The sequence below is a fragment of the Symsagittifera roscoffensis genome, chromosome 2 (genome assembly GCF_963678635.1).
Source record: "Symsagittifera roscoffensis chromosome 2, txSymRosc1.1, whole genome shotgun sequence".
Lineage (NCBI taxonomy): Eukaryota > Metazoa > Xenacoelomorpha > Acoela > Convolutidae > Symsagittifera > Symsagittifera roscoffensis.
Window position 1 is genome coordinate 29269566 of NC_087063.1, and position 25508 is coordinate 29295073.

At 34.8% G+C, this 25508-nt stretch overlaps 2 protein-coding genes across 5 annotated transcripts in view; one reads left to right on the top strand and one right to left on the bottom strand.

Annotated features, from left to right (window-relative positions):
- LOC134839789 (uncharacterized) overlaps positions 1-25508 on the top strand; it is a gene marked incomplete in the record, with an annotated part of 166686 nt that overhangs the window by 28554 nt on the left and 112624 nt on the right. The window contains 2 exon segments of the mRNA XM_063855411.1: positions 24369-24406; positions 24848-25069. Coding sequence (XP_063711481.1) covers positions 24369-24406; positions 24848-25069 — 260 coding nt within the window.
- Positions 14884-21197, bottom strand: LOC134840755 (uncharacterized). 4 transcript variants are annotated; one of them, XM_063856782.1, is made up of 5 exons: positions 20415-21197; positions 18508-18821; positions 16980-17641; positions 16689-16841; positions 14884-15874 (listed from the first exon to the last, which is right to left on the bottom strand). In XM_063856782.1, the coding sequence occupies exons 3-5, from the start codon at positions 17509-17511 to the stop codon at positions 15057-15059; spliced, it is 1503 nt and encodes a 500-aa protein (XP_063712852.1). In that variant the 5' UTR covers positions 17512-17641; positions 18508-18821; positions 20415-21197; the 3' UTR covers positions 14884-15056. The 4 variants fall into 4 exon arrangements, with proteins under 4 accessions (XP_063712852.1, XP_063712851.1, XP_063712848.1 ...); XM_063856781.1 differs by lacking the exon at positions 20415-21197 and adding an exon at positions 18967-19231 and having other exon boundaries at positions 18648-18821; XM_063856778.1 differs by lacking the exon at positions 20415-21197 and adding an exon at positions 18967-19231.

The window sequence follows — 25508 nt, forward strand, 5'->3', positions numbered from 1 at the left end:
CTTGAAATAATTATTCGCGCTACAGCAGTAATTTTATTCAATCACTCAACTTCTTAAAATTGGTACTAAAAAGGGCTGCTGCATTTTTAACGGTCGTAAATCAGGCGTGATTTATAAATGAAGAAGTGCCTGGTACCGACGTTAATCAAAGTTTCAGGTTTCTGCTTAATTCAATAAACTAAACATTATGTTAATAATGGTTGAAATTTACCACGCCATGCAAGCATTTTTAACTGTTGTAAGTGTTGCTGATTTAGTACTGTAATTTGTAAATTGAATATTTCTAACTTTGTAGGTTTTTTTTTTTTTTCGCTTCAGAAATTCTTTTTTTTTTGCTTTAATAGTTTTGGCATATGAGTTTTTTTGGCTATTCATTTGAATGACAAAAAAAGATCAGTGTTTTTAAAAACAATTCTGTTTAATTGTGGTGTAAAATTTCAAGGTTTTAACACTAAATGGCTCAAAAATTGTTCTTGCCAACAATTTCGCATGCTTTTTTGGCTCAACGTATTGTTGGCTTAGTGGCCGCTCGTTAAAAACCAAATTTAATGTAATGCTGGTAGCTGTGTTCTTTTTGCTGTTTTGTTTGTTTTTTCCAAACAAAAATTGATTTCTGTTTCGATTTAGCTATTTTCGTCTCAACAACTTGCAATATTCGCTAGTTTGCAATACTGCGGTTGAATTCTTTTGCAATTGATGCGAAACTCGGCTCCGCGTCTCTGCGTATCGTATAGTGGTAACATTAGAAACGCTTATGTTTTATTTGCTGATAGTATATTTAGTCTTTTTTTGACATCATCATCTAATTTAGTTGATCTTTATACAGGAGGGGGTCATCCCTGCACCCCTGTATTAAGCTGCTTTTGACTGTTTGCATCTAATGACCGCTCGACTAGCATAAATCTCGACTGAAAACATAACAGTCTGAAAGCGTAAAAATGTATCGACTAGCATAATTTTGATAGCTGTATTTCTCCGAATTACAAAGAACAATTATAATCCATTCAAATTGAAACTTGAATATCTGAGTAATAAAAAACTAGGCAATTTGAAAGTGAAGCAAGCAAATTAAATCCTTAACAGATAAATCGTGATCAGCCTCATATCGACCTGTAATGGCTGAACCAAACCCTGATCGCCGCGCAAATTGTGTAATGTGTAAAAATTGCGATACCAAATTAAATTCCTACCTCCAAAGTCGTTTTTAAGGGAGGGGGGGGGGGGTGAGATGATTAGGGGTGGATATAAGTTTTTCTTGAAAATGAGGGTTAATTTAAAAATCTTTTTAGGCCGACTAAATTGATTTTTGCAAGCGCTCTCAGATCCTATAAAGAGCCTTTTTTGACTAAAATATTTAAAAGCAAATCAAAAATACAGTTTTTGGGCTGTTAAACAGTGGGGGAGTTTAACAGTGCCGAAACAAAAAATGAGCTCAACTATGCCCAAAAGTGATGATTTTCGGCACCATTGAATAACGCTTTTAGCGCCGAAGAACAATAGTGCCAAAAAATGAAGTGTTGTTCAGCAGAGCCAAAAATTGACAGTTTTCGGCTGGGTCAAATAACATTTTGTTGGGAACTTGTACTTCAGCACTGTTTTTCTGCCTCTCACCCATTTGAAAAATTAGCGCAAGATAAATGGAACTCATGCTTACTGCTTCGCCCCCGAGTAATTGCTTTTGTTTGTACATGAGTCATAATCTGGTTTGTAAAGATAAGAAAGAAAATACTCTGGTTGACAAAAAAATGCTTGTCATAGAATTTTCTTACAGTTTTTTCCCATATAATTTAAAAAAATGTACGAAAATTTCATGACAAGCTTTTCATCGATAAAAATTGGTTGACTAGCTTTTTTTTCTTGTAGGATGTTGTATTACAAGCATTTCTCCATTCAATTGGCTTTTTGTTTGTTGTCAAGCTTAGTTAATCTATATAAATATTAATCAAAGGTTAGAGTGACATTTAAATTATATTTATGCCTTGAGATTGTATCTTGAAGTAATAACTAGCACGCACTACAGCAGTAATTTGGTTCAATCACTCTACTTCTTTAAATTGGCACTGAAAAGTGCTGCTGCATTTTTTAACGGTTGTAAATCAGGCGTGATTTTTAAATGACGAAGTGCCTGGTACCGATGAGAATCAAAACTTCAGGTTTCCGTTGAATTCAATAAATCGAACATTATGTGAATGCGAAAATAATTTTAATAGTTTCATAGGAGGTTCAAGGCAACCTTATTAACTTTTGCTTGAACTAAATGGCGAAAGCTCGAAACAGGAAGTTTTACGACATTAATATTGGGGATGTAACAGAAAAGTTTATTCTATATGTTGTAATGACATTAGATTCAAATTACAGGAGACAATTGAACATCCAGATCCCATGCTTCTTAAACCAGAGATTTTTTCGCTTTATTTTTTCGCTAATAGAGATTTTTTCGCTTTCGGTCCAAGATACGGAAATACATCAAAAAGTTTTGAACTTGAATAAATATATATTTTTTTCAGGTACAGACGATATCAATATTGTACCTGTTAAAATTGTTATTGCCCAATTTTACTTTTAATAATAATTTTTTAAAGAGTTGTTCTCAACCGTGTATATGATTATTTCGAGACAAATTGTGTTTCATTGAAAAAGGTCAGATACTGAAAAAGCAGGTTTGACGCTATAGCTGAATTAACGGAGAGCATCAGAGCTCGACGGCAACAGCAATCAATATTTAAACTTTTTCCAGACCTTTAAAAAGCCGTCGATACAATCGATTTATCAAAAAAGACTTCTTCAAAAATTTGTAGTTTTTGGCGTCACCATTATTATGTAGAGATGGTTCAAAATTTTCTTTAAAGTCGGTCTCGAAAAGTAGAAATTTCGGCCCAATCTTCAAAGTGGATATATGCAAAGCCCAATATTAATTAGGTCCTTGACTTTTCTTAATGTATATTTGTGATCTACCAGAAACTAGAAAGCTTTGAGAGTTCTGATATTTTTTTGCTGATGATACTAATGTAACCATTATTGTCACTTCTGCTGCAAATAAACTTAAACCAGATGCAGATAAACTTAAAATAGTGTTGGGCAATAGTGCTTCCCTTGTTTCCCTATCATTTGGCAAATTTCATTTACTTCTTAAAAAGTGATTCCTTGTCGACATTCTTTTTTTGAAAAATAGTTTCTCGACTGTTTATGAGTTGCGCATATACCAATTGCTCAGTTTTGTTCTGCGATCGATCGAGAAGTTACCTTCTTGTGTTTTTTTAATTACATTTTTGTCTTTTTCTAATTGCGTAAAAATGACGTTTTTTCCCTTGCCCATTACAAATATCGTTTTCTAAGCGAGAAGTAGGAGCGCACATCCTTGAAAGGACTGAAATTGATGAATGTTTTAACAGATAATGCAACTGAATTGAACTAAATAAAACAATTGAACTTTACAATGAATTAAAATCGTTATATTCTCAGTAACGGTAAATTTGCAAAACACATATACATAATTTTATATATAATTGTTTTTCTTTTATGTTGAGAATCTAGACTACGTAATAGGCGGAGACTATATTTTTGTAAATTGTTTATTTGAGTGCAAAATTTTTTTGTTAGAATTTATTCACCGATGAGGCATGAAAGTTAAGTGAAAATGTGTGACCGTTTTGGCTCTTTTCGTTCTCCCAAAAAATGCTAGTCATACAATTCCCATAGTCTATGAGTTGTTGACTAGCATGTTTCCATAGTCAATTTGTGTTTATCTCTTCGACTAGCCTTTCTGGTGTATGGTGGGCAACAGGGTTAGCCTGTTTTCTTTCTGAGTGCAGTTATTCAGATGGTTGCCTTTTTTGGTAGTGGCTTGTATAATATTCGATCGCCGCAAGAGATAAACCTGCAAAATTTGTAGACAGATTGAACTTAAACCACTATCAATCAAAAAAGCAAGTTACAGGCCTAGGACAGAGAAGCTGCAATTTTTGTTTCTGGTCGATGAAAGGAACGAGAATTTGCTTTAATTTTTCTGGTGTTTTTCCTGGTTTATTGGGCCCTAAGCTTGATTGCTAATGAATTTGATTTGAACAATCAAAAAAAAAGTTTAGACCGTTTAAATTTCTTTCAATTTCTATAAAAATTATAGAAACAGTCGTTTTCAGAAACACTTAGGTTCACATAACATTTTAAGTAGTATGTTTTCATCTGATTCATCCTGGATTCTTGCACTGACCGCGGCTTCTTGTGCAAGGAAGATCGTCTGTTCCATCCCTGCGTATATCATCGAGTGGCATGACCATAATTGTACCCTTTTTCTCTAGGATACCAGCTGAAACCTTAGAGAAGAGAGATTGTTTGAGCATTGTTTGTCCCAATAAGTTATGTTAAATATATTCGCCGCTTACCTGAGTGAAGTTCTTCACGCTTGTACAACAGCCAACTGTCGTAGAAATAGTAAAATTGCAGAAATAGTCAAAAGCTGTTCTATTAGGAATTTCGATCTACTTCATGCAAAAATTCCGGATATGGCACAAGATATTCCGAGTATTTCCATATTTCCACAAAATGCGATCTTTTCTTCCGTGTTTGGATTTCGGCATGGTGACAATCAATGTCAAAGGAACGTCTTCATCTGACGATTACTCATTTTCCGACGGACAAGCTGAAACCGTCGAACTTGAATCAGATGTACTCGAGATACTATAGAGAGTTGCAAAAAGTTCGGACAGACAGAATTAATTAAAAAGAGCAACTGTCAAGACATCAACAGAAATTAAAACTGAAATAAACATAACTTCGGAAGTTCATAAAGCAGAGTTACGGGATCTACTTAACAATCCCCCTTCAAAGGGGAGGAGATCGTTAATAAGATTACTTGCAGCGAAATTTCGACCAATCAGAATGCAGCAAAATTCGAGCTTATATACAATCCTCTAGTGCGAATTTACTGTTTTCATTTACAGGGGTAGAGATTCTTTAGTAAATACAACAAGGGGGGGGGGGAGAGATTGTTAAGTAGATCCGAGTTTCGCTCAAAAACAATAACCACGGCGTTCAATTGCATCCGAAGCGTCGAAATATTTATTGTAAAATCTGGATGTTCATCGCAGTCTTTAAAAATTAGGCTAGCATGATCATCGGATAATCGACGATCTCGCATTTTGAATTTGGTCTGACAAAAAATTCAAGGTTGTTCGGCTTCAGATTTTGCATGCAAAAGACCCTTAAAAAGCACTGATTGTTCATTTTAATTAATTCCGTCTGTCCGAACTTTTTGCTACTAATTATATCACTATCATCGAACTGCGTTACTAAGTTCATTGTCTTCTTTTTGCGCATTTCATGTCGAAGTTCTATTTTGCTTTCCTTCAAAATGATATTTGTTTTGTGATTAGCCCCTTTATTGTCCCATCCTATTGCCAAAAGATAATGTTTTTACAACTGGTCGCACACAATTCAGGCGCGGATGAATATTTCTTTTTTCCATCTGTTTCTCATGATACAAAAGCATTTTGGCCGTCTTCAACATTTTAACTAACACAGTCCCGAGACAAATCATAGATCCACAAAGAATTAGAAACTATCTGAAAAGATGACAGTAAATCATGTTGGCTGTTTTGATGAAAAGATCAATCTTTCCATTCAACCTTAAGGTTCATAAATCTTGAAAAAACTGAATTAAGGATATGATACCCACTGTTGTGTTAAGGCACCTAACTTCAATGATCACAGAATTCAGTTAAGGAAAGGCTAAATAAATAACAAAAGTAACTCTGGTCAACATGGTCAAAATTATTCTTGCGGTTCAATAAATCAAACTGATTTCATAATGTGAGTGTTAGTGTTTGCTCAATTTTATCGCCAGTTTTGAGCTAATCTCAATTTGGCACAACTTAGATCTTAAGACTTCCATTGTTTTAGCTCACTAGCTGCATGTTTTGTTTCGTAGCTGTAACTGCGGCGAGAAATCGCGTTACTAGCACGAAATCGTGTAATAATTGTGACAAAATGGCAATCTTTACACCTTTGCGATTTGACGAAAAATTATCACAAGTGAAAGCTTTTTTTTATTTATTTTTAGATGAACTGAACTAATTTTTTTTTGTCAAGGTAAAGACTAAAATAAAACATAACTACTCTTTTGTCAAAAAAATCCATAAAAAAATATTTCTATTTTTTCTTTTGAACTCATTTTATAGATTGTTTGTCTTTATTTAGTGCCAAAGAAGCATTTTATAAGGCTTGAAAATTTTCTTATTGCAGCTTGCTGAACAGGTTTTTGTGAGTTTCACTCGCGTCGCTGACTCTAAACTCAATTTGAATATAAATTTTTCAACCCTGACTGAGAAATCGGTTAAAAACTTCTGGATGTTTTTAAATACCAATCGAATAACGATGGAAAGGGATTTTCTATGATTTATGACTCGACCTCATTTGACGTTCATTTGTTGCGGCTAACTTTTGCAGAAAAAATAAGGTTGAAATAAAACACGCGAAGACAAAGTTCCTCCCACAATATTAAGCAAAAACTATCAGTATTTGACAGCGATATTAAAATTTCTGGCTAAAAGCAACTCTAGTGGATGTAATTGACCCATTTAGTTTGACAAGTATACAAAATTCCATTCAGGGTGAGCCGGTGGGAGGTAAAATTGTATAATCCCATGATTAAAAGACGTACATTTTGATTTTGGAAGAAAAAGACGTCATTTTTCATTAAAAAGAAGCAAAGCTTCATAAAATTAATTTGATATTCCAACTATTGAAGGCCAGGAAGTACTTTGGTTTCGGGAGCATTTTTTACGCAACACTTTCTACGCCATATAAGCGTCATATAACGTTTTGCTTTTTACAGCGAAGAGTGCTTGAGATTTGAAGGGAAAAGAAAAATGGAAGAGATGCATGAGAAAAATAGAATAATCCGAACCTTTTTCGGTGCTGCTTATGAAAGAAACCGGTTTTTCTTGTTCAGTAGCGTGCCGAGGGTTTAATTGTTTACTTATTTTTCATTTGAAGCAATGTATTAGCACTTATCTAGGCCGACGGCCAGCCTTAAGGTTCATTGATAAGTATGTTTTTCAACCTGTTTTTTGTGTTCAATAGCTTTCTTTCGAAAGTCTGATTCAAGAACATTCATTTTTTGCCCTTGGAATCAGCAAGGCTGTTACAACCGGGTACTAGGCGTTTTTTTCTCCGTAATTAGCTTCTATCTCACAGAAAATCCAAAATAAAGAATGGAAAATTGGTTCGAGTACGTCTTTCTGTAGAGCTCGTACATTTTTACTATTCAGTTGTTATATTGCAGGCTTACGGTGTAGTTTGTGCATGCAACATCTTGCAATATGTGTTTTTTTGGCGCTGCCAAAAATTGTCTGTTAAAATTCAGCCAAAAATTGTCGGTTAAATTTAGTTTTGAAAAAATTAGAAGAAAAATTTTTTTTTGTTTTTTAAACTTTGAAAGTTTTTTTTAAAATATTTTTGACAGTTTTGTTTTGCTTTTTAAGTCTCTTTCACAGTGTTTTTTTCTAATTTTTCGAAAATTTTCTTGAGTGGTTAGTTGCATATATTTTTTTGTTTAAGATAACCGAAATCTTGAGTTTATGTGAAGTTTTCTTCTCACCCTTCTGCAATAATATAATTTTTCGATCAAGTTTTTTGTCAATAAATTTTTTGTTTGTGTTTTCTAGCCTAGTTTTTTGAAACGATGGAATTTGGGGCAACCAAATGAGATTTACAAAGCCTTAAGGGACTGTAAATATAAAATCACTTCTTTCGTAATGTTTGCTCTAAATTTTGAGATTACATCGATTTGAAAATTTATGTTTTTCTTTTTGGTAATTTTTTGGATAAACTGGATTTAGTTTTCTCGTCCGGTATATTTTGTACTTTTTCAGTTCAAATCCAAGTAACGTCATTCAAAAATAAGTTTTTGTTTTTTGGTATGAAAAAAAAATGAAATTGGTGTTCGTTATTTCGGCTGCATGGCTTCTGGTTAGTTTATCATGGTCATAGTTTGCCTGGACTTAATTTCTAGCAATTTTGCGTCTTAGCTCTGGTTAATTTTGAAAAATTTTTAAAACTTGATTCAAATAATTGGCATTTTGATTATTTGTGAAGTTTCCCTATTTTTTTTCTTCCAAAAGTTTCTCGAGTAGAATTTATTATTATTATGATTATTATTATGATTATGATTATTATTATGATTATTATTATGATTATGATTGTTTTATTTGAAATGTCAATTTTGTCTACAAAGGCTTCGGACGAGTTGAATTCTTGTAAATTGCAAAATTAGATTTGGAAATTCAAAAAAAAACATTATATAGCTTTATAAAAAAATGGCCATTTTTTCACGGCTAAACGGGCGTCTACCCAAGTTTCGCCTGCGTATTTACTGCCCTGTACAATTTGTCTCAATGCTATTTTAAATTGAGTTTAAATTTGCTGAAACCTCGAGGCAGTCTATGGATGTTTAATTACGCTTGCGATTAGCAAGCGTTATTAAACCGGAATATACATTTTTTTCGTGTTAACAAATTGTTTAGCAGAATCACTTGGATCTTGGTTCCTTATGAATTCAAACTTTTATGCGTTCTCGGCCAACTTAGCCTGAAGTAACCAATATGCCTAGGATGGCAAAGGTCCTGGGTTCGAATCTAAGTTTTGAATATCTGAGTTTTTGGTTTCAATGAAGAACGGTTTTGAAAAGTTCCCTGCATAAGCGGCTATGCCCAAACGTTTTAATTTATAAAGTTACGTTCCTCGCAACAGTCAATTTTTTTTTGAGTTTTGATCTTTTTGTGACTCTTTTTAACTTTTCTCGAAAACTTCAGTAGAAATAATGGGTAGTGTGAAGCTCCGCTGCACTAGTAGCCCCACACAAAGTTTTTTATACAAAAATCGCCTTCGGAAAAATCAAATTTTTTGACAGTTTCTAAAACTTTTTGAATAGTCTCCAAAACGACCCTGCCATATCTGAGATTTTGGGTTCAATTATTTCAAAGAACGGGTTGTGGGAAGCTCATTGGTCTACGTCCAAATTTTTTGCCACCAAAAGTTATGGCCCGCGGAAAAGTCAAAAGTTTTCGACGGTGTTTGATAGAAAGGTTTGACTTTTCTCGTCAAAAACTACCCTCCCAAATCTTAGGTTTTGGGTTAAATCGAAATTAAAGGTTGCATGAATCCCTTCTGCTCAAGCAGCTAGGACATATTTTTTCACACAAAATTTTTTTGATTTGTTGACTGTTTTAGACTTTTCTTGCCCAAAACTATCCTGCCAAATCTGATTTCATAGGTTTAATCAAAACAACAGGTTATTGGATTCCTACCTTTATCATTGGCTATGCCCAGTTTGTTTAAGAAGAATTTTATGACAAAGTTTTGAAACTAAGATAATTTTTGGAAGTTTTACACAAAGTCCTGTTTTTGAAATATGATTTTTCATGTCGCATAACATTTTTCATAACATTTTTTAGTATAGCAAATTCATTCAATATCAAACACGTTCCTCCAAATTTAGCTGGCCTCTAGCCGAAAGTTTTGGTTCTTATAGTAATTTTCAACATTTAATTTTTTTCGACTTATGTTTTTTTTAAGTTTGCGAAGCGCCGCTTCGCCTCAGAGTTGAATTGATACAAGACTGCTCGAATCGGTGTGAGGCTGGTTTATGGTTGAAAAATCGTTGAATTTTTTCTTAAGATTTTGTTTCATTTTTCAAATCGTCAAATCGTCGCCATCTTCACTCAATGCCAACTACTAAGTGATAAAGTTGGCATCTGGCAACACGTTATTTGGACAAACTACTTTGCTTCAGTTCGGCGCGGCCAAATTGTAACAGCAGATAAATGGACCGCTTTCGCGTCAATCGAAAGCAAATTATATCCCAATTTGGTTAAATTAGCAATTTTCTGACCCCATAACTTAACAGAAAATGATTTAAGTGAGATTTTTTTTACATCTGAGTCCCGAATAACAATATCTTTCAGATGGTGTAATTTTTTTTTTCAAAAACGCTTATCTAAAAAGTCGGAATTTGTTTAAGTAAAAAATACCACAATCATAAATATTCAGTGCTTCGAAAATCGAGACAATATCTAATTAAATATGGATTATTTATGCTCGAATGGATACAAATTGTTATTAAAATTTTTTTTAGGTTGAAATAAAATTTAGATCTCAAATGCCACTTGAGACGTTTACATGTGACAATTGATTTGAGCAGCAACTGTATAAAATCTGCAAATCAAAAGGGTTTTCCCCGAGGAAAATCAATCATAGCATACTGCTCGTATATCAGGGCAAAGCCCTAACCGTTCCGACTACCCATTAAAGCCGAAGAAACGTTTTTTTTTTTTAAAATCAACTATATAATTTAAAATTTTTTTTTCCATTTTTGTCTTCCTTAAAGGGATGTATTTAGCGTTTTGTTTGATATTATAAGACCAAATTGCTGGCCTCAATTCATTTTAGAATGATTTTTTGCTTCTTCCGCTATTTTTAAGAAGGTGGCATATAGCGCATTAATTACTACAAATAAGCCAAGTTAGAAAATTTCAAACCCCTGATAACTGATGATCACAGGTGAAAAACTTTTTTACACATGCGAGGCATTCTGTATTATTACGAAGAATGTTTTTTTTTCTAGGCTGAGTCGCAAATAAAAGTGCACATTTGATGACACTTTTGGTATATTTCAGTTTCATCATATTTAGGTCTATTTAAGCAAAGATAATTTAATAGCATAGTTTGTTGAATTATTTTTGGCTAGTGCTAGGTCCTGTTTGGAACATCAGGTATTATGAAAATGTATGGATTTTTTGTTGTTTTTTGTTTAGTATTTTTTCGCGACGCTTCGTAAAATTTTTCGCTCATTTCGCAGAATTTTCATTTTTTCTCAAAAACAACTGTGCTTGCATATTTAGCAGGTCTCTTTTCGTTTTACCTCACGTTATACGGCGTTCAAAAGTTTCAGTAGCAGGTCCTTTGACCTATTTGTTTGGAATTTTTTTTCATTTTATCAAATTATTAATGCACAAATCTGAGATGACGTTTTCAATCAAACGAACAAATCATGAAGATCTCCCCTTGTCAAGCGAATTTTCCCTACGCTTAGTAGAATAAAGTTATGGCCTCAAACAAGCCCATTTTTTACCTTTTTGGTTAATTTTTAAAATTTTTCTCAAAAACTAGTCTGCCAAATCGGAGATCAAGGGTTTTAACCGAAAGAAAAAAAAACAGCACTGAACTTTTCCGCGCAATGTGCTATGCACTGAGGGTTGAAATTTTGCCCGTTTTTTGGAAAATTGTTTCTCAAAAACTAACCTGCTTAATCCGAGGTTGATAGCTCATTGAATTTAACATGGTGCTTAGAGTTTTCCTGCGTAATCTGTTTTGCCCTATTTTCTTGTAGAAAAGCCGATATGGACATCGGGAAAATCCATTTTTTGAATTTTTTTCCGGTTGTCTTTATAGCAAGTGCGCCACTTTTCTGAAAAACTTCTAGCTAAATCTGATTTTTAGAGTTTGATCGAAAAATCAGGGCCTGGAAATCTTCCCTGTATAAATTTTTGACTTTTTGATAGTATTTTGGATTTTTTTCATTTTTTCGAAAAGTACCCGGCCAATTTAAGCAGAGAACTCACTAGGGTTTTGCGCTAGGTCCTTTTTTGAAGTTCAGAAAGTTACGCATTTCTGTATTTGTAGAATATATTATTAAAAATATTAAAATAGGTACATCCAGCATTAGCTGGGTCACTAGTTTACCTTCAAGTGACCGTGGCGCAGATGCGAGGAAGTGAGTGGCACTCGTAATCATCAGGTCGGAAATTCAAACCCTGAACCTTGAAATTGTTTTATTTCTCTTGCGCAAATTTTTGCTGCTTTTTTGATGACCAGTGTTAGTGAAATTACAAGCGGTCGTGGAGCAGGTGTGAGAACGTGATACCCCTAATCTCAAAATCGGCATTCAAGTTTTTTCTGAAAGTGTATATTTAATCTTTCACTGAAAGTGTATATTTCCTTCTTTCACTTTGCTTTGCTTGTCTTAAGCTCTTTTTTGCATTTTCCTCGCTTGTATTTGAGAAGCAGAGCTTCGCCTCTGTAAGTTCTATTGTCAGATAGTCAAGATATCAGATGGCAAAAATAGTTTTTCCGAAACGTTGATTTAAAAAGTCGAAATTTGACTGAATTATAACGTTTTGGTCAGTTTCATCGAAAAGTGGAGCAATTAAAAGAATTGATCTGGAAACCTAATTTTTTGATTTTTTTAAATTTATTTGGATCAACCGTGCAAATGCCCTTGTTGCGTGTCTTTCCGTAATATTTCCTTCTCAAGCATGTACTTGGTTAAAAAATATATTTATGTATAAGCATATATAAAACTTGCGTTCCTCATTAACGCGCGAAATTTTTTTTGACGTTTTAATTACCCTAGTGATAAGCATTGGGTATTGCAATCAGGTACTAGACTTTTTTTCCCGTAACGAACTTTGTTCACAGGATTTCCAGTTATAAGGATCTCCACGTGTAACAAATGTTACTACTTGCCGGGTGTTCAATTTTGTAACTTTTTTGGTAGATTTTTTAAATACATTTTCCCTTGTTCAGTGTTTAAATGTATTAATGATTTCCTGGTTTGTATTTCCTGGAAAAAAGCTTTATGTTAGTTCTATAGTTTTTTCGAAAGCAAGGTTTCTGATTTATTTCTTTTTGTTCTAAAAGTGCGTAGACGCAATAACAGTTTTTATTAGTTTATTGTGTTATCGGTTAGTGCAGTTTCTTTTGAAATCTTTTCAAGTTGATGGCATATTGTATTGTTTTCCTGTTTTGAAGTTTTTCTGAGAAAAATTTCGTTAAATTCAGAAAGTTTTTTTTTGCAATGTTGATTTGAAGGAATTGCTTACGAAAGAATATGGCGAGTGCCGCAGGAGATTGCATATTTTGTGCTGAATTTTTCAGAAGGAAAAAGTTTTTTTTAACTTTTATCAGATTTTCTGCAAGTTTTTTTTTCTGCGGCAATTGTTTGAAAATTTTGCATAATTTTTTGAAATTTCCTTTTTTATCTCACTTTATAGCAAATTACGGATGGAGCCTTTTCCTGCCCCAAGCCTGGTTGTAAAATTTAAGCAAAGCTTCTGAGTAAGTTAATAAAATTTCCTGGTTATGAGGAAGAAATGAAATTCGTTCATATAGTCAGAATAGTTCTTGTGTTCTAGTTAACTGTTTTCTATAATATTTGCAGAGACTCTTTGTTTTTTTTGCTGTCGATTTCTTAAACAGAATTTAATCAAGGTTTTCACTTTTTGTTTGAGACCTTCTCTACTGATATGTGGTTTTTTTTGTATCGCAGGTGATGCGAAGCTCAGTTTCGCCTCTGTCTCGATTTTGCTAGGCTATAAAATCAGCTAAGATGACCTTCTAGTCATGTTTTATCAATAAATCTGTCAATTAAATGATATTACTATGCTTGCGATTACCGGAATAGGCTTTTTTTTCGGGAAAACAACTAGTTTGACAGAATCATGTGAAGGATTGTACCTGTGGTTCATATGACATCCAAAGTCAAACGTTAATTCGCGCAGGTGCGAAGACGTAACGCGCCTGCTTGTAAAGACAAATGTCACTGGTTTGAAACCAGTCAGGATCTGTTTTTTTTTGTAAGCGGAAAATGGTCCGCGCGTCAAAAAAGTATCTGTCAGTCTTCTGTTTGTCTCTTTTGATTTTTGACTTTTTTGTATCGCAAGTGATGCGAAGCTCAGTTTCGCCTCTGTCTCGAATTTTGCTAGGCTATAAAATTAGCTTAGATGACCCTCTACTCATGTTTCTTTAAACACATCTGTTAATTAGATGATATTATTACGCTTGCGGTTACCTGAATAGACTTTTTTTCGGGAAAACAACTAGTTTGACAAAATCACGTGAAGGATTGTACCTGTGGTTCATGTGACATCCAAAATCAAACGTTAATTCGCGCAGGTGCGATGACGTAACGCACCTGCGTGTAAAGACAAAGGTCACCGGTTTGAAACATGCCAGGACCTGTTTTTTTTTTGTAAGCGGAAAATTATCCGCGCGTCAAAAAAATATTTGTCGGACTTGTGTTTGTCTGATTTTTTTGTCGGCTTAGTTACCGCAATTTGGGCATTTTTACTCGACTCAAAAAACTTTGCAGTGTGTTCCTGTTTTGGGCAAGTGATTGAATTCCAAGAAGTTTTGCCTATTTTTCTGCTTTTAAATTTTTTTATGCTGTTCATTAAAAACTTTTGAAAAATGTTTTCTTTGTGAATTCAATGATTGTTCTGTGCATTTAGTTTAGTGGTAACGCGCATGCTTTAGACGACAAATACAGAAGTTCGAATTCAGCCAGGACCTGTTTTTTTTGTCGAAACTGAAAATGTTCGAATATTCTTGACTTTCGTGTCTGCTAATTTTTGTCGGCTCAGGTCCCGCAGCAATGTCCGGTTTCTCTGCTTTTTGCGTTAAAAGTGTTTTGTTAAGTTTTTAGTGGTGCACGTAATTTAGCAATTTTTATAACTTTTTTGACAAAAAATAAACGAATTTTTTAAGGTTTGTTTTCCAATTTTTGATTTGTCTTTTCATTTGGTGGTAATCATCGTCAGGCATTTTTCATCGCAAATGATGCGAAGCTCTGCTTCGCCTGTGTGTATTATGTTATACTTAAAATTATTTTTTGAAGAATCCATTTTTTCTCACTATCGATTGGGGAAGGGGGTAATTGCAGGGTTGATGCTTTAAGGTTAACTAATGAGACTGGTTGATTTTTGAAATTATTATGTTTATCTTATGATAAATCGCGGCTCATATGCTATCTCTATCTTCTGAACCAAGCTGCTTATAGTTTTTCGTTCTTTCTCTTAGATAAGTTTGGCGAATTTGTATAGACGCTGAGAATGATAGAAATTGAATTAATTGTCTACTACAGATTCTAGAATAAATTGAATATATTTTAGCAGTTGGTGCGTGCTGTATAAATATGTACAGTTTCAAACTGTCTGCTTATAAGACAACTATGAACATTTGTTCAGCTGTACTCGCTTTCCGAATTTAATGATAAAATGCTGTTACTCTCCCGTATTTGCGGCTGTAGCTGGATCGTTTGGCGGGTGGTTTTGAGATAAAATTGAGAGTGACTCTCGCATATGCTGGTAATCCCGATAGCCGAATTGACTGGTGATATGTTTATTCCACTCTTCTTCCATTGTATCTAACAAACTCTGTGGTATCTCATCAACTCCTTTTCTTTTGGCACCTTGGTTTAAAAAAGATGGCGTTTCTGTCTTTTCTAAGTAGTAATCGTTGTCGTCTGCAAGCTCTGCTATCCGATTACGCAATCCGTGTAAGTCGAACTTACTCTCGTTTTGCTTCATGTATTCAAAGCTACTCAGTTGTCGCACCCGTTCTTTCTCGGTTTGACTGAGAGGGGTTCCAAGGAAGCTCCTCATGTGCTCGGCAACTGTTTCGAAGTCCTCGCACAGATCCTCATAGAAAACGACGAGGCAGTTACTCCTTTGAAGCATCTTGCTACTTAGATCAGCAGTCGTCAGATGATCTGCTTCGGAATCTCGTTGCAGCATAGCATCGGAGGTACATGTTGCAAAGCTTGTGCCATTCACTTTACCATCCCCTCTCGGAACAATCTGCTTGGCATCGTTATCTTCCTCGTTTTGATTTTTTCGTTCCATATTGGAAAGCACCGTGTTTGAATTATGATTCTCTTGGGCTGGTTTTTGTTCTGAATCTGCGACTGATGATGATGATGTTGATGGCATGGAGTGTATGTGTTGCAACCAGTGTTGCAAGAACTGCCAGTATGTCAATGGCACGAGGGTCTGGTTGTAATTGAACTTGTACTGGAAAAACTGCTCCATTGTGAGCTCCCCTGAAACCATGATTTGAAAAGTTTTAGGTCCCGCGCTATTTGCCTGCTTTTGAGGCAGCAATTCTCAGCGCAGTAATATATGCACGTAGTTTTTTTTAGCTGGGGTACAACAGGGGCTCTCCGTAGTGAGCTGAACAGCTCGAATATTGGTTCTTTTCTTCGTGAAAAAACGGTTTTAAAAACCCCTGCTGTGAAATGATGCAGCTTCTATCACTAGTTTTACTTAGTCGAGCCTTCTGTAAAATCTTTCACTTTTAAATTGAAGTCGTTTCATTTTTTATTCGAAATCTTGAGTACAGTACAGCAATTCATTGGATCTTCCCTACAGCTTAATTTTTTAACAACTTTTTTTCCATGCAAAATAAGGTACCATTGATAACCATTGGAATAGGTCGAATGATATATCATTAAAGACCTTTCAGTCGTGATTCAATCGATTTTTTTACAAAATCACATTTTTTTCCAGTGCCGAGAAAATCTGGTTTTAATTTTTGATTTTTAGTCTAATTTCGATAGTAAAAACAACAAGCAAGCAGGTTTTTAATAGAAGGATAATTTGAGCCAATTGTTTTGCTCCAGTAAAATTACTTTTCGAAGTTTCTTTTAACGCCTTCTTGGGAATTTAAAAAACAAATGTTCGAAAAAATTTTCTGTTAAAAAAATTGAAATTTAGGAAATATTTTATTGATTTTTTGTTGTTCTATACATTTTTCTGAGAAAACGGTAACGAATCTGTATTTTTTTAAATTATTGTGGTTGGAGTTTTCCATGCTACTTTCGCAGCAACTGGTTATAATTTTATTGGTCTACTCACTGCGTGGGTCGTATCCGGTGAACACCGGCTCCCATTTATAGTATGAACAGAGAGTGTTGTGTGGGTTGCGTAGGGTGAGTAGAATCTTGCTTTTCTCAGCACCCGAAGGCAGGTGGGTGATTATGTCATGCGTCTTGAACAGCTTGTAATCCCCTGTCAGAAAGATAAGTGCGTTAAACCTGAGCCAGATTAGTGCACTATTTAAAATAAGATACCAATTGAGATACATTTTCATGAGAGGCGATATAGTTTGTTGTGTAATAATACTATTTTTAATAAAACAACACCTACCTTTCTGGGGTGCATTCAGATCGTATCCCAAGGGAATGCTGAATAGTTGTAGTAGAGGCACTTCGTCTGTCAGCTCCTCGAAGTCTTCGTCTGTCCCCTTGGTTCTGATCTGATGGCAGATCTGCTCGACCCAATTGGTACCACTTTTAGGGAATCCAGCAATCACAACGTCAGCCTCTTGAAGTTCTACTTGTGCTAAGGCATCTCTAATAGGTTGTAGTAGATACAAAGTATGCGCGGCTTCCGAGGATTTGCGCAACTTTGTCAACAGGTCATCGGGGTCCTCGAACTCACTTGAGTCACTGGATTCACTGCCTGAAGATTCTGAATCGGTTTCCGGCTCAGGTTGGGATTCCAATTTTGATGCTGTAAGATTTGAGTTGTTCTCTTCGCTCAGTTTCGTTTTGGCGGGATGATGATTCGTTAACGACTCTGTCTCGTTTTCTGCATCTGAAGAACCCTTGAGGTGGTTTTCTGAATTCTCTGCCGCATCGGATCCAGTCATGTGATGATCAAGTCCGTTCGTATTCATATTTAGTAAATTGACGTTTTTGAGTTTTTCTGATCTAAGTTTAAGAGAAGCGGACGATAAGGCAGCCTAAGATATTGGAGATTTGACTTCGGCGCTTGCGACCCAGACTAAACTGCAGGCAGCATTCGGCCTAGAATACGAAAGTTTCAAAATGATAACAGAAATAAGGGTAGTTGAGCGTTTGGGTATGTTGTTGAAGCAGATCTCTCGTCCAATCAAATAAGTTATTCAGGTAGTTGGTTTGAATTACGAAATTGTGTCGATCATTTTTTGTGCCGAAGTAGTTATGAGTAAAGTTATTAATCAGATAGGCTGTAGATTGAGTGAGGAAAAAACTTGTTGCGTATTTAATTTATGCGTGCTGATATTACATGCCGTAACTTTACATTTTTTCTGCATAAATTTTCCACCTTAGGTAGTTCTGTATTAGAAATGTACATTTATGGGTGATGGATTTTGATGGATTTACCTTCAAAGCTATTAGCGCAGTGATGAAAAACTGATTGAAAGGTGTTGGCCTAAAATTGCATTCATTTCAAAGCTAAATATATTTACGTTTGATTTTTGCTTTTGCCCTTTAACGCTCAAACCGCCAGGAAAACCACGTTGAAAAAATTTGTCGACGAAGATAAAAGGAATGGTGAAATTCAAGCCATGTTTTTTCAAAACGCTGTTATTCAGATTCAGTAATCCGTAGTTTTTTCTCGTGAATTCAATTGGGCGACCGTAAATGTTTTATGGGGTCGTGTGAAGAAGCAATCAAAGCTATTGCCGTCGTGATTCAATTTTTTTTGCAACTATAGCTGTGGTTTGAATATTTTATGGTAATTGCACAGGAACTTAAAAATCTCGCTTCTGCATTGAGATGATTTTTTTTCTGGTCGTTTGAACATTTCAAATGAATCTTGGGCCCTTTTCAAACAAAAAAATTCCTGCAGGCCTTTAGTTCTGAGAATTCTGCTAGTGGGTACTACTTGTATAGTTAATCGTACTCACGGCGAAAAATTTGAGCTATGTTATGTTACACTTGAATATGTAGCGTAGCATTAATCAAATACTGATGATCCCATAGAAACGAGCTCGCAGGAGAACGTTCGTTTGAATCATGAGGGACGAGTAATGGCAAAGTTTCTCACAGTGAACAATTTCTGATAATTGTGTCCCGAAATGAGATGCGTCGTTTCTTTCTTCGCAGCTGTAGATTCAACTTAGCAGATGAATTTAATTGAATTCTACACGACTGACTGACTACGCTAAGCGTGTGGCATCAGGCTGTGTCGTAAGATGTATGCGTGTAAGCTGAATGCCATCTAAAACACCGAGCAGAAGAGAATTACAACTTCAATAGACCCCAAAATCCACCAGTTACTGCTTTTCAAACGGAACTCCTGGGTGACTTAATTTTAAATAGCGTTTGTTGTTCTAAGTTCAATAAATGATTTTGGTTCTAGTTACCTAAGCTGCAATTGCTCTTTCTGGTTCACTCTAAATCTCAACTAAGTTATTTGGTGACGTTGTTGTTTGGCTGTGTATTTTGCTCACTATTTTATGTTCTGCTAGTCCAAACATGCTTCTATCTAACTCCGTCCCTGGCTTTTGCATGTCTTATACTCGGTGTCATTTTGAGTCTAGATGGTCTTCGACAATATACATTTTTTCTACTCAGTTCTTAAATCACGATTCACGAAACCACAACTCATTAATCAGTTTGATTTTGGTGTGTCTAATCAAGTATGCTTTTGAATATACCTCTATTATTGATTTCAACGTGCTTCGCAGTTTTTTAAGTGTTGATTGGAGTTAAGTTATTTTACTTTTGTGCGACTACTAGGCGGTTAAGTAAACCAAATTTAGCAAACAAACTTAAACGTTTTGCATCACTTAACGTTCACAAAGAACAAATCCATTTCTATGAGTAGGTTGCTACTACTTTATTTTTAATGAAATGTTAACTGATAGTCAAACAAATCCATCCGATGTGTTGTTTCACTAGCCAAACGTTCCGTAAAAGGTTAAGCTAAATGGGGACAATAACGTTCAGAAGTAACAGTTTATCAAATTTTTCATTTAGAAACTGAACTAAAAAGAAATTTTCATAGTTTATCGAGCGCCTCACCTAACATAGATGGCCAAGATTGGAGTAAAATGACAAACTGTCAAACGACAAAAAAAGAGCACCGAAAAGAGTGCGCTGTTTTGGAACCTCCAGAAAATCCCAGAAAGTATTGAGTTCCACACATTGTTTTTGTTCCGACCATTAATTTTTCTAAGACATCTGTTTTTTTAATCACTAGCATTCTACGTGTTTTTGTATTGTTCTCTAATCAGACTACGCTCAGAAAAGACTGGTTTGAAGAAAAAACCTTTTTGTATTTTCTTATGAATGTAGTCGGATCAAGTATGGTATCATATCAAAGCCTTCTCAGCCGTGTCTGTTTCGAGAAAAAAATGGTGTTTTCCCGATTCGAAGTTTTTAGAAATAATACCAAAATAAAAAAAAACAGTGATCTTCTCTCAAATTGGAGTTTGTTCAATTTTCAGACCAACTTTCAGCTTAATTATAATTCTAAAAAAATTGAATAATTGTTTGCGTCGAAAAAAAAACTGGTTTTCGTTTCTCAGACTAAATTAAGATATAGGCTGGCAGTAGTTTAATTAGAGGCTGACCTTCAAATTCAATTCTACTGGTTTCAATCTTTTATTAGCTATTGAATACTTGTTAGTCGTGAGTTTTATTCGTCGTGAATGCTGTAAGAAATCGTTTTTCCAAGAAAAAAAAATCAGGCAATTTTGGACTAAAAAAGTTTTTGGTTCTTTCATTTTTAAAAAATATTTAAGAAAAAAGTCGGAATATAATACGTTTTAACTCTGGAGATGCATGTGAAAATTTACGGGCTACTAACCAATGGATGGTTTTTCAGTCTTCTGGAGCCGATATCTGGAGTGGAAAACAAAATAATTCAGATCGCTTTGTCTTTTTTTCTAAAATTTGTAATTAACTGAGCGCCTCAAGAGAAATAATGACCATAAATATTTTTGAAATCACAGTATGATGTGTTGGTAGTTTAATCAATTGCTAATTTTTTTTTTACAAAATGATAGTTGATGTCGAAGAATTATGTTCAAAAAATGCACAGCATTCAGTTCAAAATTAATGAGCGAACTTAAATGAAAGGGGGTCGAGCGCTAATCCATTGCTATTTTGTTGTTTTTCTCACTTGTGGTATCTTGGTGTTTATCTTTGGATTGCGTTTCATTATATCAAAGGGAAATAGTATGAGCGGAGCAGATTGACTCTGTTTGTCAGGTGCGGGCTTCAAAAAAGTAAAACAGAAAAGCGAAAGAATTTAAGTGAAAAATGGGAGACGAAAGATAAACGGAACAGTGAAATTAAGTTGCAGTTTTCTTTCCGCGTTCAGAATATGGTCGGCCGAATCATTCCAGTTCCTGGTCGGTTAAATTATTTTTATTTACCAATCCTGCGCTGGCTTTGGTAACAAAATTGTTAACAAGGATCGCGAAAAATACTCGCACAGCTTCTGTCTCAGTTTCTGCCACAGTATATCAATGTCTCATGGCCACGCCTGGCACCTTTGTTTTTTAGATAAAGAAAAATTTCATTTTCGTTGAGTTTTGTTATCTGCTGCGTTTGTTATTTTTTCCTTTTTTTAGTTTTCGATCACGAAGGAAAGAGAAAATAAAACCAATATAAAGGTATAAGAAAATGCTATGCAGAAGAGGAAAAAACAGCAGACTATTTCAATTTTAAAGCGGTAACTAAAGCTTTTTATAGGTACTTGCCGTTTTTGTACAGACGAAAATGCACTCTCTTTGTGTAATATACCAGGGAAATGTTATCGCAAAATGAAACAGAATTATACAAAGCAAGGCCATTCTGTTATGCAAATTTAAATAAACTGAACAAATTCTTAGCGCTGAAAACGTTATTTATAAATGGACAAAGAAAGACGGACTACCTGTTTTTGAGAGCGCCCATGCCAGTTTCAGAAAAAAATGGGATACGCAGGAAAAAGCATTAAGCTGTTCAAAAATTAGAAAAAAGCCTTCGAGGACTACGCAAAGTCCGGATGAAATTGGCTTAGGATGGATGAGAGCAGTTTTGGGCATTCTTGACAATATTTCATAACATCTCGCAGTAAATTTTGATTCTCGCATTGATGAGATGGTTTCTCATCAAGCAAATAGGAAAGATAACGCCAACTTTTTACCCAGAGGCAGAGAAGAGCTTCGCACCACTTGGGAAACAACACAAACTTAGCATGACTAACTAGAGATAAAGTTTTAGTTTAATTTTAAATATTCCAAAACTATCCATGCATTGTTGGCCTTCTCAGAAAAAATTGAACTTTTCGCGAGCCGATTCGCATTCTAAATTAACTTGAAGTACTTCAAACTTCTATCTCTTCAGTAACTGGCTCTTTGAATAAGATGAACTCAATTCAACTTCAAGGCTTGACTGTGTTTTTAACTGTTTTCTAAAGACTTGCATTTACAGATTCTTTTCAGCTTGCAGCAAACCAATTAAAACAGTTTCATCCATTCCTAAAAACTAATTTATTCCTAACCGATTCGCGTTATGAGTTAACTTGAAACATTAAGATTCATCGCTTAAATAGCTTGCTTCGAAAACCTTGAGTTTTTTAAACCGATTCGCTCTCTGAAATCTGAAAGCTTGTTGGTCTGCTGAGAAAAACTTGAATTTTTCGCGAGCCGATTGGCCTTACGAAATAACCTGAAATAATTCCAACCACTATCTCTTGAATACCTGCACCTTTGAACAAGATGAACTCAATTCAATTTCAAAGCTTGATAGTATGTTCAATTGTTAATCAACGATTTATTTTCACATAATCATTTCAACTTGAAGCAAATCAATTAAAACATCAATGCTGCGAAAGTTCATGCTTTGAAAATTAAATTTTTTGCTAACCGACTCGTGATATGAGTTAACTGAAAATATTTCAAAGATTCATCGCTTAAATAGGTTGCTTCGATTTTTTTTGAACCGATTCGCTCTCCTTTACGGTCTGGAAGTTTAATCGCTTGAGTACCTTGCTCAAAAAAGTTCTGATATTAGGAAGTTTCATTGCTTTAGTAACTTGCTTAGAAACCGCAGTAAATTGAACGTTTTGCAAACCGCTTCTCTCTTCGTTGGAAATTTCAAGTTGTTTTGAGCGTTAATATTGCCAATCAAAACCAAATTGAAATATTCTTATTATAATTGAAAGTCATGCTTGAATTTTAAGTTCGATCATTTGAAAGATCGCTTAAAAAGCTGTTTCAAGCAAAAATTTTGCTGAAAAAATCATCAGGAAACGTTCAAAATTTTTTCAAAAATCCTAATGTATACGATTTATTTTGAGTCTTGAATTTTTTGAGAAGATGTGAAACTTAAAGTGAAATAGTCCAAAGTTTTTTATTGGTTAGCCTGCTTCAATAGAGATAACTTTTCTTCAATCAATTCAAGCTATCAGAAAATGCATTAAAACATGTTTCAAAGCTTCGTCTTTTCATAAATGTCTCCAAAAAACTGTAAATTTAAACGAACAAATTCGAGCTACGAACGAAATTGAAATAAATCATGGTTTCATCGGTTAAATGGCTTGCTTCGAAAAATATTATTTTCTTCAACTTATTCAAGCTATCTAGACGGCATGAAATGTTTCAAAGTTTCATTGCCTCATCGCCTGCTTCAAATAAATTTTAACTTGAACGAGCCAAGCCAAGCTATCGCAACGGTTTAAATTTTTGAAAATAATTGTTTTCCTACGAATGTTATCGAGCTATTAAAGTCGGTCTAGATACTATAGTTTTCTTTTTGCTGGCCAGTCAAAAGTCGAAACTTGATAACCAGATGCATTGAAGCTGTTTAAATCAACTGGAAATGAGTGAAGTTGTATCCTTTGAAAGGCTTGATTGAAATTTTCGGGAAACAAAAAATCAACATAAAAAGTTTTTGAATTGTCTTTAATTTTTTTTATACCAACCAGTCAAATCTGATTTTATTTGTGAATGAATTCAAACTAACAAATGCAATTTGACTTTTTTCAAAATTTAACTAATTGAACAGCCAGCTTCAAGAAACGTAAATCTTTGCCAATTATTTCAATTTGGTTAAGATTATTGTCTGTCTGCTTGTTTTTGTCGGCCTAGCTCCGCAGAAAGGCTCATTTGTGGCTGAAATTCGCATTTGTAGCATTCCGAAAGCTCCTTGTAAAAGTTCTAATTACGCAGGTAATATTGATCCGAGTATTCAGGGCTCGTGTTGCAAATTTTTATTTTTTTTGACAAAAACGATTTTTTGAAGGTTTTTTTTTGGTTTTTCTTTCGTTTCATTTTATTCATAGTCATTCATTTTTGCATCGCAAGTGGTCTGAAGCTCAGCCTAATGTCCCTATTAATGCTTTGCTATATGCAAATTATATATATTTTTTGCTTACATAGTTTGTGGAAGACTTTTAAAAAAAATGCAAAAAATATGAAATATTTTTTGAAATCTTCATTATCTTTAATAATACGAACGCTACTTCATAGAATTTAAAAAGCAGTCGGACATTCATGGCTTCCTTCGGCCTGATACGAGCTGTCTTGTTCAATTCTGAGATAGTTGCACTGCTAACACATGCTACTTTATTTTAGGGCTTTCTTAAAGCATAAGATTAAAGAACTCTTGGGTCCAAATTTTTGTCTTGTTTTTTGAAATCTTTGTCAATTTTAATCGACCAAATGTTTCAGTCTCTTAATATGCGAGAAGTTGTCTCCTCCTGAAACTCCCTTTTTCCCCACCCCAAATTCACTTAGTTGAATGTAACTTAGAATTCCACATTTTTTTTCAGGCCAAAGGGCAGGAAAGACTCTTGTTCACCGAGTTATAGTAAGTAATCAATTCTTCTCTTCTGTTAAAACTTTCAAAAATGACAAAAAATTAGATGAAAAAAAATGACAAGACTCAGATGAAAGCTGGTTTTATCGTGTAATGGTCAAAACACAGGGTCGGTCGGCCAAAATGTCAACCACATCCTTCATACACCCCCTAACCACGCTGCTGATTGTAAATAAGATGGCCAGTTAAGCCAAAATTTTTTCCGAAGAATTTTACGCATTGAGAACTGTTGAAACCTTATCATTTAAAAAACAGTACTGAAAATAACTCGAATTCCATTACTTTAGACGAATTTATGGAAAGTTTTGAATTTTATTTGATATTTTATTTGGCTACTGCAGAATGATATTAATCGGTCACTTGTAGCATCAAGATTTTTTCATTTTTTGGCTAAAAAAAATGAGTTTTCATGTTATTTTTGGGCGTTTTCAGTTCAACATCACGACAGCTCATTAGTGGAGGGAAGACTAATCATGCAGATGGTAGTTGCAGAGAGTTCGGCCAGAGCGAGACAGCTGCTCAACCTGCCGCCCCGCCCCTCGGCTGACAGGCCAATGGAAGAAGGGGACCAAGGGATGGGCGAGGGGCTGCTGCAGTGCAGTATACCTATACGCCCTGTGGGGGCGACTATCAGTCCTGCAAACGTAGGGCTAGGTGAGGACGAGAAAATATTCAAGTCCTATCTTTTTAAATATTTAAGCTGCGCTCTTTAATATTTAGTAACAATAGTTATGATGTCACTGTGTCTCATCGTTTATTGTTCGGACTTTCGAAGAAAACGGAATATTTATGCTCGGTGTGGCTTTTTTATTCAGTCAATTTTCGCCGATCGAAATAATAGTTTTCAACGAACATTTTTAAAAGCACATCGAAGATATCGACTTTTTGAGTTCAAATGTAAAAAGATATTTCAGCTCTGATGTTTTTTGTAAAGTTCTGGGGTTCGAAAATTGCCAAATTGGTCCTGTTCTGGGCTAAATTATGCGCGCTTTGAAGAGGTTAATCATAATGCTGAGAGCGTAACGCGAATTGTTTATGCGTGGCGAATAATCCCGCACACTAAAAATCGTTCCAAATAGAATAGAGGCTAATT

Bases quoted from the DNA above. Each gene is read 5' to 3' on its own strand.
- LOC134840755 (XM_063856782.1), bottom strand. From the start codon at position 17,511: ATGAATACGAACGGACTTGATCATCACATGACTGGATCCGATGCGGCA. The intron at 16,842-16,979 runs GTAGGTGTTGTT...TCTTTCTGACAG, and splicing joins TCTGAATGCACCCCAGAAAG to GGGATTACAAGCTGTTCAAG. The intron at 15,875-16,688 runs GTGAGTAGACCA...TCATGGTTTCAG, and splicing joins CACCGGATACGACCCACGCA to GGGAGCTCACAATGGAGCAG.